Source organism: Atractosteus spatula, chromosome 14, assembly GCF_055471065.1.
Source record: "Atractosteus spatula isolate fAtrSpa1 chromosome 14, fAtrSpa1.hap1, whole genome shotgun sequence".
NCBI lineage: Eukaryota > Metazoa > Chordata > Actinopteri > Semionotiformes > Lepisosteidae > Atractosteus > Atractosteus spatula.
The window spans coordinates 16,778,517-16,790,713 of NC_142719.1; the positions used below are offsets into that span (position 1 = coordinate 16,778,517).

The following is a 12,197-nucleotide window of genomic DNA, read 5'->3' on the forward strand; positions in this document are numbered from 1 at the left end:
GAATCACTCCATTTAATTCAGAAAGAGGATTCACATCTCCACATGATTAAACAGTAGATTTTAAAAAATAAATATCCCAAAATCTTATAGTAAATGTGAAACAGTGGCCAACAGTTACAATATTTTTAAAATAAAAATATCTTGTAATATTGCAAATGATTTTTCCTGCATATCTTGCACAGTTCTACACAGTCACATTTTTCAGTACTTTAAACGATATCCTGTTGACTTCAAGTGAAGACCTTGCTAACCGTGGAAGGTCAATTAGGGCAATTCTAATTACTCTCCATAATGTTATGGGTTTCCCAGCAATGAACCGATTGCAGATACCAGATACTTGTATGTGTTATGTGTCTGTATGTTAATGAACGCATTTGTAGTATGTTTTTGCTCTGTAATGCACAAGCAATATGGAACTATGGGGCTCAAGTAGTCAGAGCCTAAGCACTCTTGGCAGCCAGAGTCTGGAGTTCCATCCCCTCGTGGTCTTAATGAGGGTGAGAGCTGAGGAGGCTGCCTCACTCTCTGGCTGTGCAGATTCTCTCCTCTCTCCAGTACAGATTGCAGTGCTCTACACGAGGAACGGGAAATGAAGATGCATACTTCTTGCACTAGTATCTCTTTATGCTGTACTCAGCCCTGTCTACCCATGCTTAGACTCAGACTTGTGATTGAACTGTTGTTTGTACAGAAAACCCAAACAAACCAGAGAAAGAGCTTGCAAACTCCATGCACACTGGCACCTGAGTCTGAATTTGAACCTGGGGCCTATCACCATACCACCTTATCTTCCTCCCTACAACATTTTTGAAAAGTTACCCCGTGAGTTTTCTTTGTGCTTAAATACTGTAAACAAGTTTTAAAAAGTGCTGCTTAGACTGAGCAAGCTGGTTTTAGTGATATTTTAATAATGTATATCGAAATAAGATCAGTACAGATCTGAACAAAACATGTTCATAGCATTCAGTTGTAGAAATGAATAGTTGACTGTCAAAGCAACAACTAGGAAATAAACTGCAGCAACAACAAAACTCTTTAGGAACAACTCTTACAGTCCTATATTTGCTACAGTTAAAAATGTATTTCTCATTTTTCAATATTTTAACAATGTCTTGTGTTGATTTTCAAAGAAGTGTTTTTTTTTCATGCCAATATAAAAATAAGTGAAATGATTTTAAAATCAATTTCACTGTTCTTGAGAATTCTGGACCACACTGATCTTTGAAACCTTGTCTATGCATTAACCCAAATGCATATACAAAGTACACACTGTAGAACTAAGGTGTAGCACAGTCAAATGGGTTTTGTCCCATCAAACAAATGAAATATTTCTTCTGAAACTGAAATGAAATGGACTCAACATTTTGGAAATTAAAAGATTTCTTTTGTGTGACAGTTTAAGCTACATCAGGCCTCACAGACTTCAGGCGTTTGTGCTAATCACACTTCTCAAACAAGACAAAAACACAATACATCTTAAACATGTGGTTTTACACACTGGCATGAGCATATTTAAGAAAACTGTTCTGTAAGACTGAAAACAGGCCAAACTGCCTTACAATGGGAGTTCCATGTCCCCTGTGTAATGTTGGTGTAGATCTACTGAAGGCATTTATTTTGAACTGAGCAGTAAGCTAAAACCTACTGTGCAACAAGACTAAAGACAAGGGAGGAAATTATGAAAAAATAATAAAAAATAAAGTATGAAAAAAAATCATCTGGGAGCCTGATTTGTTAGACTCCAGGATGAACAATTATTCATCGTAATTGCTAGTTTAATATTGCTAGCTCAGTCACTTTGGGGTGGTAAGAAACATTGTACGATCCAGAAGTCTGTGGTCATTCAGGGCTGAGAAAGAAAGATAAAGCCTTACAGTTGCAATGATGCTGAAGCAGAGTTCTCTACCAGCTTGAGTTTTTCCGATGAGCTGCCACTCGCAATGCGTTTCCACACCTGAAGCACCTGGAGTTGGAGTTCCCCTCTTTCTTGGGAATGTGCCAGCAGTGAAAGCACCTGATCCGATACTTTTTATACCTGTGAATACGTAAAACAGAAGGAAAGAGCACTTTAATGGAGAAATAAGAGATTGTGTTTTCACCTCACCTGCAAAATGCTTTCTGTTGACTTTTTCATGTTTCACACAGTCCAACACAAACGTCCTGGAGGTAACAGACTCACACCAGGACCAATTTTCCAGGAGGGATAATAACCTACCAGTATGTCCACATTGGACTGTGGGTGGAAAGCAGAGCACCTGAAGGAAATCCAAGTGAACACAGGCAACACCCCAGGTCCACTGCACCATCACACTGCCCTCATGGTGAACCTTTTATATCAATTCTCCATGTGGAGTTTTAAAAAACATCTTTACATGTGCCAGAAAACCACACTTGAGACAATTGTAATGTCCTATGCGTTCGATTACCTGGAATGGTCTTACATATGAGTTAATTCAGTCATACTTTAGCTGAAGGTGATCCTACATAGCCACCTTAGCATCTCTATAGAGGCGAGGTTATGCAACCATGCTGAACAACATTCATTATTAGCACTGGTGTTTTCAAAATGTTTAACAGGTAGCTGTGTAAAACATTTGTCACAGGGGAGGTCATGGTCATAGTGTGTGCTAGGCTTGAAGTCATCCATTCATTTTGTAACTGCTTTATCCAGTAAAGGGTCATGGGGTTGCCGGAGTCGGAGTCTATCCTGGCAAGCAAGGACACATGTCAGGATTAGGGTAGAAGATTCAAATCATTAGATATAATTACATACTTGTTATGTCTTTTGGAAAAATGTTTATAGAGGATTAGAAGATGTTTATAGAGGACGTTATGAATGTCATTATATGTAGCTGTGTATACAGCCTTTAGCAACTATCCTCTAAGATCAACTGCTCAACTATCAACTGCACAAGATGTGTTGGTCATAGCTGGTCTTGGCCGCCATATTTTCCGGATTCAAATCCCTGAGGTTTCTTGTGAGGTGGGGGGAGGAGTGGAGGTGCTGTAAAGCCAAACCACAAGCAATTGACGATTGATTGCTTTCTTCAGGAGCCATTTACAGTACTTCTCTGTTTTTATTTCATGATTTAATCAGGGTCAGATAAACCTTGATTTTCTTATTGAGCGTACTGCTGAGCTCGGGAAATAAAATGTTCTCAATCATGTAAAGTACAACAACATGCAGTGTAGTTCTGGATAAGTGTTCCAGAAATTTTGCTAAATGCTAACAAGAGCAGGCAGAGTATGGAATGATGCTGGATGATTTAAATCTTACCTTATGCCACAGGCATTGCACAAAGGAGTACCGTCTTCTGCATCCCTCCACAAGGGCGTTTTCCTTGTGTCACAGGACGCACAAATTTTATTCTCTGCAAGAAGCATCGTGGGATTAAAGTGTGCCGACACCAACCGAAAAGCGCCATGCAGGTCAAACAAACCGTCAAACAGCACTTAAAATGTTACAGATAGAATTTAAAAAAATGTAGACATCTGATCTTTTTTTGGGAGGAGGGGGTTGTTTTTTCATATTAATACATGCTATTATTTAGGAAAAATTGTACAACTTTGCAACAGATCTGAAAACAGAAAAAAATGTAAAGATTAGTCAAAATCCCAAAAAGGTTTAGATTTCCAATTCAGACGTCAGGATTCCCCAGAGGCTTGAGAGTAGTGTTCTCTGGAAGGACCTAAATTATATGCTTTGGAGTTTTATATTGCATTCTAAGCCTTTGCGCGGCAACTGGTGCTTTTTTTTCTAGCTATGTCCTTAATAAAACCATCATCAGAGACCGTTTGTCTGGCAACAGTATCAGCAAAACGCTTTTGTGTGCTGGTGCTGCAGTTTCTCAGATTTCAGTTCAAGTTTAGATCACAGTAATAAAAGAAAATCTAGCCCTTATGTTGCTGATAGGGTGTGTTTTCCTGCTATAGGCGAACAAGAAAAAAAAGATCCTTTTCCTCGAGGAATTTGTTTTGTAATTTTCCAACCATATACTAACCACCTCCAACACACGCTTTCAGCACTCTCATATAACTTCAGTAATTCTGTTGAGACATGTCATCAAAGAGCAGCTTTTTCTTCACAGACTGACAATCCGTGGCAGAGAAGACTCTTTTGAAGAATCATGCAATGATCATTACCTCCCATGGAGGACAAGTTTCCCCAGTTTAATAAAGCAGGAGAAACATAGAGAAGTTTCTGATACCACATTTATGCTGTGGCTTCTCCAATCACGTGATACAAAGCCCACATGCTATAATCAACTTGTTCCCACTAAAGGAGCCATAGAACACCAACCAGGACACCTTTACTGATGCCATGACAGAAAACGGGATGAGATCCCATGTGGCAAAACTGCTCTTGCAAAGCACAATCACACACACAAAAAAACAAGTGGCTGGAATATTTTCTATGTGGTGTACAGTTTCAGAACAAGCAGATGATTCATTTTCCCATTACTATCCTTGTTATTTACTAATGTCAAGCCCCTAAACAGAATTAGCTACAAATTAAATAATTTTAATTTTAGCTACATAAATTTAGTCATTGGTTTATTTAGTACCACTTTTTCCATGTAAAACACACTGCAGTATTACATACACACATACAGGTTACAGCACTGCACAGTAAGTGTGCAGCTCAATGGTTAAGTAGAACAGCTGATCAGGATTTATGCAAAGATGATTAAAATATCGCATGATGGAAACTTACTTAAGGAAGAGGCTGAATCACTTTCCTCTTCAGAGCTGCTTATCCTCCCCGTGTCGGTGAGAGGACGGGTTTTCCTGGACCTGAGTTTCCGGCTTATCTTCCAGAACTCTGTGCTGCAAACCAGGGGACACAATCTACAGTAGCTGTGTGCTTTTACCATCAATCACTGCACAATGAGGTTTCTGCAAACCATCAGCTTACTGACAAAAGAATCACGTATAAAAGTAAACATGATTGCCATTGCTTAACATTGCCTATTGGTACTGAGACGCATGGACAACAGAATAAACCTGGAACTGGATTTCTGGAATGCAATCTGAACAATGAACTGTGTGTCGCTATGAACGAAGCAACGTTAACCATTTCTCCACACACATATGAAGAATCCAATCCCTGTGCACTGGGAGCTTTACGTATTTCACTCCTGCTGTGACAAAGAGCGACCCCTTGGATTTTGGGGCACAGTACCTGTAATGCGGGGTGATCACCAGCTGGCACTGATCTGCCCTCCTGTCGTTCAGCTGCATCTCCATGTGCATGGTCACCCCTCTGAAGTTCGGGTCATAGCGTGCCGCACTTCTCGTGGGGTTCTGCTGTTTTCTCGGTGCCCGGCCACAGCTCCTGGGGTCCAGGGGTGGGCTGCTCTTTTTCTCAGAGAGCTGCTCCCTGGTGTCGCATGCAGGGGTTTGCGAGATGCTGTGCACAGCAGATTCGGCCCAGTCTGCAGCGAGCCTGGGACTTTTTGCTTGCCTGACGGACACGTATATAGTATTGCACAAAGTGCCAGACCTGACTTTGGATTTGCCAGAGACTTGCAAAGCCTCTGTCACACCAGACTTACTTGTTAGATTGTCATTCGAGTTCATTGTCACCCCTGACTCTGCAGCTGTGTTCCCATAGCCATTGTCCAAAGATGCAGGCAAAGAAACCATATTGTCGGATGGCGGTGTTTCACGTTTTATGGGCATTAAATCATTCTCCGGCAGCTCAGTGTTATTTTGCTGGTTAACCACTAATGAAATGATGCCCATGCTTCCTTGGGAAGTTGTCAGCACAGGTAGCCTTTCCTGCTCGTCAGGAGGACCTACCATGTTCTCAGCCCCGTTTGGATCTACTGGATCCAGCATTTGTCTTTTCTTCCCCAGAGCACCCTTTTTAATAGTTGAAGACGCACGCTCTTCATAGCAGGAACTATCCCGGGGGTTCCTCCCAGCCTCTTTTTCTCCAAGCAAACTTGCTCTGGCATTGCAGCATGGGGATATGTAGCCCACTGCTGCCGGGACTTTATTCTGATGAGGACTCCTCAGTTGCCATGCTCTACCCCTGCACTCTGCAGACGGAAGGGCCTTTGAGCTCCCTGCTTTTGCAGTGCGCGCGCCCTCATCCTCTCCTCCACGACGGAGAGCCTCTGCTTTGGTCTCACCTTTAACTTCAGTTCTTTGGCGCGGGCTCCCTTCCATGGTCTTGGCCTCTTTGAATTTTGAACCCCCCTCCTCCTGCCCTGCAAATGTATCCATGAGGCACCCCATCCCTTCTGGCTTTGAGGCTGTCCCAAAAGTGTCGTCTGCATTTTCTGGGTGCAGCAGTTTCTTGCACTGGATGCTGATCAGGTTAATCAAATCCAAAGCACTGCTTTCCGGCAGGTTGGACATGAATCTAAAAGAACCTGAATACTTATTTAGCTCCATGTTGGTATCCTTTCTCCCTGCACCTGTAGGCTTGCTTAGTACAAGAGGTGAACTACGCAGAGAGTCTTTTCCCGGGTCGCTCTGGTTGAGGGAATGCAATGAATTCCCATCTACAGATGACCCCTCCTGCAAGTCTTGCCTAGCAGGGAGGATCAGTTTTGTGGTTTCATGCAGAAGGTACAGAATGGTGGTCTGAGGCACCTGGTCCTGGCTCTTCTTTTCTTCAGTGGGGGAGTAGTTCAGTGCAGAGGGAGAGTGGGCATTTGAGCTTATGATGATGCTGCACAAAGAAACAAAGGGCAGTATTAGCTTCAGTAATCTAGCAGAGTACTGTGTAGTACTGTGGCACACATAATTTGAACCACTGGTGCTAGAGTTTAATCCCCATCATATAAACCAACTTTCTATGAATTCTATGCAATTTCCATTCTCAGTTATCTCTTTTGCATTGGTGATTGATGTCTGCTGACACAATTCTGTCTTCCCCAGTCTTTGTAAGTCCTGCTATGTGAATAGATTCTGTTTTTTACCAGACACAAGTTTTTTAAATTTCCTTATTGCTACACCAATCTTAAATTACCTTACTGCTACACCAGCTCTGTCCAAATGCACAAGCATCATACAGTGTAAAAATATTACCATCAATTACCAATATTCAAAAACTGGCAACATAATTAGAAAACAACACTTCATATAGTTACCACTTTTTAAATGATATATATCCCTAAAAAACTTTGAAACAACATAGAAATTCCGTATTACAACTGAGGCATTTCCAGATCTAATAAACCAGCTTTGGGGAATAATATTTTTATAAAGCATGCTCTCAGGAAGCTTTTATTCTGTTATTTTAGATTCAGACACGTCGTCTTAGCAGCAAGACTGTTGCACCATTCGTAAACACCACTGAAAGAAATAAAAAACAAAAGCTCTATTTGGTTTATAAACGAATAATTTGTCAACAATGTAACGTTTTAACTAAGGAAAACTGAAGGTAACGATATTCAGCTTGGATAAACGACATTTTACGAAGGCATACTGACATAACTAACAAAACGCAGCAAGGAATGATGGCAAAGCCGCCTCGTCTCCCTTCTAAACGCACGACAATAACAGGGACGGTATTTCAGAGGCATATCAGTTATATTTGTAAAAACTGCCTGTCAGATTTAATTAAAAAAGACTAGCACAGTAACTCGGAATTAAATACCATTCCATTTGTGAAATGGAGTACCAACCTGTCTGTGGACTTTGGCGCAGAATGTTCTACAGGGAGTGACACCGAACTGTTAAACACGTGATCGAGCTCTGATCTCCAGCCTTGGCACGCGGACTTCCTGATGTGTGTCACAATGGGCGACTGGGCCACTGAACCTCTGTTCGCCCGAACCTGGGAAAGGGTATCGCTGTCCTTAGCCCTTCTTGGCTCTAGGCTGGGTTTCTGGGAGTGCAGTTCGGTGTTCGGTTCGATAACTGAGTCCTCAATCCGGTTTCTCGGAGACTTGCGAAGGAGCAGTCGGTTATTATTGCAGTCTTCGAGTGCCGACCCGCCGCCCTCGCACCTCTCAGTTTCCAGATAGGACGGGAAAAGAAGGTCTTTCAGCAGGGAGAAATCGGGAGGCTCGTCCGGGAAAAATGGATCTCCTTCGAGGCTGTCCATGGACACTGCCCCACCAAGCCCTCTCCTATAGAGACAAAAATAAGAATGACTGCAGCCTGTAATAAAATAAATCTGTAAATCAAGTATGAAGGCAACGTTTATAGAAAAGTCACTTTAATAAATTGCACCAGACGTCGTGAAAGGCGCTACTCCGTAGGATAAAATGGCTCTTTAAATTCTTAAAGGGAGGGTCGCAGTCCACTTCTTCATGTTACCTGCACCAGAAACTGCAGTAATGAACTGAAGTAATTTCTACTGATTTATAAAACAAAAGGAATCAAGTCAAATACGAATACGAAAACCACTACTTTAGCAGACTCCGATTAGCAGTGGTCTCGGGCTACGAAACGTTTCTTCGGGAAAGAGTTTTTCCTGAGTAAACTATAGCTAATCTTGGTATGTGAAGTCAACCCTTAGCAAAAAAAAAAGTATTATCCAAATACATATGCAACCAACGAAAGCTCAAAAGCAGAAACGTTTTTTTTCTTTTAAACGTGGAATTAACCTATTTTTTTATTTGCACATCTCTCAGCTTTTTTACAAGATCTTCCTGGTGTTAAACCTCAATTTCCGATCAAGCGTTTAGTAGTGTACACAAGGAACAGTGTACCACCGAATGCTAAACGGGCTACTGAAATGATTTTATTCAACAATTAGAAACAAGGTGGTGATATATTGATAGAATGGGTTTGTGTATCCACGATTAACTTGCGAAAGGCATATTCGAATGGGATCAAAAGCAAATTATAAAACGAGCAAGATCTCATTCAAACTCAAACAGTGCGAATTGGAGAACCAGACCGTTACGATCAACTGACACAAAAAGCAATTCCAAATTGGGTGGGTATATAACAAAAATAACGAGAAATTATCTTTTGCGACGTTTCTTTTGAAATCCACGCTAATTTCGAAAAGCATCCGTAGAGTAGATCTAGACTGCTGTGCAGGATCTCCGCTCAAAATCTTTTTCTCCCAGCAGAGAACTTTAGTGAGTACTCACCGAACACTTTGGATCAGTAATCCCGATTTGATCTGCGATCGGGAGTTTTATACACAGAAAAAAGACAATAACGGATTGCCGCCTTAGTTTGTGAAGGTATGAAACTCGCGAACGGTTTACAGTTTAATCCAACACAATCAAGGCGTATGAAGGACAGTCAACGCAACCGAAAAAGAAAACGGAGGCAGGTGTTTTCGGTCGCGGTGAAAACTAATTAGCCTATCCAGAGGCGAGAAAGCGCCAGGGTATCGGATGTATAAATGACTCGTTAAAACGGGCCGTTCGGTTCCTGCTTTGTCAGCGCTGGGAAGGTTTGTATGGGGTTACAGGTTCTTCACATTCCAAGTTCTGTTTAGATTAAATGATCAATGAATACTCACAGAAAAGCAGTTTCAGGCTTTCAACGTACTTTAAAGATAGTTGTACTTTTATAAGCTGGACGTCAGTAGTAAAATTGTATTGGTGGTGTTGGAGCATTATTCCTTGTTGCAAATGCAGAGTAGTAACCAGGCCAATGTTAATCTTAGGCTATGCCCGTGTGTTATCTTAAATTAGGCTTTATAATTTTAGTTGAAGTACACACTGGTTCTGAAACGGTAAACTGAGCTAGAGCCAATATTTAGATATCCGACAACGATAATTAGAACTGCTGATAATATTGGCGGCCGCCTATTCGCCAATGAGATCGTTTTAACACGCCTCAATATCAGGCAGTCCTCCGACGCTGTCCTGGATTTCTGTTGGGTCTGAAGCCAAAAACGAAGTGGTGTAGGTAAAGACCCTAAAGGCTGGAGCCTTCTGATTCTAAATTTAGAAACCACGATTTTCTTTAAACCATACTAACCTTGTTTGGTTGCTAGTCACTAAGTGATTACAGGATCTCATCCACCTGTTGCATAAATAAGGCTAAAGAATAGGCTTCAATAACATGGCTGTGTAGCTTGCTCCATACTCTGACATCCCTTTGTGTAGAGTGCTTCCAATTAGTGGTTTAACATGTAGTTCTGTGAAGTTTGGACTTGTCTTCTGGTTGGTTGTTTGGTGGGCAGTGGCTCAAAAGGGGAGAAGGGGCACTTTCTGGGGCAGGATTTGTTACATTAGAGTATCCTGGACACAAATCAGAACCCGTTTGTATTTCTGTGGTTTTAAATTTTTACAGGAAGTTTGGATGTGACTTCAGAGGCATAATATTCACAACCTTGGGAAAAAACGGTTGTCCATAATTGCTGATTATGTTTGATTAACAGACAAGATATTACACCACCTCTACTGAGCATATACTTTATTTTCCTGGTATAACATCTTAAAAAGAAGACGGAGAAAATACAAGAATTACCATCTAATTACATGCAATACCAAATGCTCAATATACACTACTAAAAGTTTAAACATTATTTTATACATCAACATCAATATTTGTAGTTACATATTAAGCTATAAATTGAATTCCACTAGAATTATTTATTGGCTGTGTCCTAAAAAAACGTGGCGGAGATATTCAAAACAGATAATGGAATCACTCCTCGTATAGCCTGTATATTTTTTTGTGAATAGGCTACAGGCAGTTTTGATGTTCATCAAAATGTAAGTCGTACAACATTTACTGATGTAATCATTCCCGTGAGGAAAGACTCTTCTGTTATTGAGGCATACGTAGAATGTAGCCCAAGGAATTGGCTTTTTTATGACCATTTACCTGTTCGTCTGCCGCTAGTTATGACCCAGTTATGAAGCGATGTCCTCCCTTTAGATGCCTCTCAATTCTTTCTCTCTTTTTCTTCTTTTTTTTTGAAGGCATACTCTCCTGTTTCTGTGACTGACCTACAGTATATATACATACAAAACAACAAATATGCATGTTAGCTGATAATATCAAATACAAAAAGACTGGCTCGTCTACTCGGTTAACTACATTTTCTTAAGGAAATCTCAAATCTAGTTAGTTAAGTAGCCATGCAGACAATAACGTGGTGAGTTCGTAGGTTTGCAAACTTAGAAAAGGTGAATGAAAATAGCCTTTCTTAAACACAAAAGTGCTCAATACGACACACTTGGTTTGTTACTTTTGTACAGTCCTTATGAACAATCAGTATTGGAGGAGACGAGCACTTGTTCTCAGTTGAGATCAATTAGGTCCAACATTTTTTTTTTTCCCTTACGGCAGATCCGTACTAAATACAGAAGCAGAATAATCAAGAGGTGGGGAAAAAAAGGACACTTGGGCCAATAAGGACAAAGGGGCAGGGGCTTGAGCCACTGTAGGCTCCCTACTCTGCAAGTCCCTGCTGAAAAGACTAAGCAGCCTCGCCAAAACAAAGAGAATGTTCAAGTATGGTAAGATTAATCTTTAACGAGTATTCTATTATTTGAAAATGTGTGTTGAATGGAGTCCTGAATGAGTATGAGTTCAGGCTTATAATAATTAATAATAATAATTGCTTACACTTATATAGCGCTTTTCTGGACACTCCATTCAAAGTGCTTTACAGGTAATGGGGATCCCCTCCACCACCACCAATGTGCAGCAGCCACCTGGATGATGCGACGGCAGCCATAGTGCGCCAGAACGCTCACCACACACCAGCTATCAGTGGGGAGGAGAGCAGAGTAATGAAGCCTATCAGAGATGGGGATTATTAGGAGGTCATGATTGGTAAGGGCCAAAGGGAAATTTGGCCAGGACGTCAGGGTTACACCCCTACTCTTTTCGAGAAACGCCCCGGGATTTTTAATGACCACAGAGAGTCAGGACCTCGGTTTTACATCTCATCCGAAGGACGGCGCCTGTTTACAGTATAGTGTCCCCGTCACTATACTGGGGCATTAGGAGCCACATGGACCACAGGGTGAGTACCCTCTGCTGGCCCCACTAACACTTCTTCCAGCAGCAACCTTGGTTTTTCCCAGGAGGTCTCCCATCCAGGTACTGACCAGGCTCACACCTGCTTAGCTTCAGTGGGTTGCCAGTTGGGAGCTGCAGAGTGATATGGCTGCTGGCTTAAATGATGTAAGAGTCAGTTACTTTAACAAGTATTTGTCACGGATGTCTGAAAGGCATGCCGTAGAATGGCCAAGAGAACAGTAAAGACACTATATATAGCTCCAAAATGGGGGTTAGCCTGGGCTCAGGAGGTC

General features: G+C 41.5%; 1 protein-coding gene across 1 annotated transcript; it reads right to left on the reverse strand.

The window, feature by feature from the left end:
* Positions 1–1,902: 1,902 nt before the first annotated feature.
* zglp1 (zinc finger GATA like protein 1) lies at positions 1,903–10,840 on the reverse strand. Its single transcript, XM_088931705.1, has 6 exons — positions 10,759–10,840; positions 7,641–8,087; positions 5,183–6,682; positions 4,715–4,827; positions 3,278–3,371; positions 1,903–2,035 (listed from the first exon to the last, which is right to left on the reverse strand). The coding sequence occupies exons 2-6, from the start codon at positions 8,060–8,062 to the stop codon at positions 1,903–1,905; spliced, it is 2,262 nt and encodes a 753-aa protein (XP_088787831.1). The 5' UTR covers positions 8,063–8,087; positions 10,759–10,840.
* Positions 10,841–12,197: the final 1,357 nt, after the last annotated feature.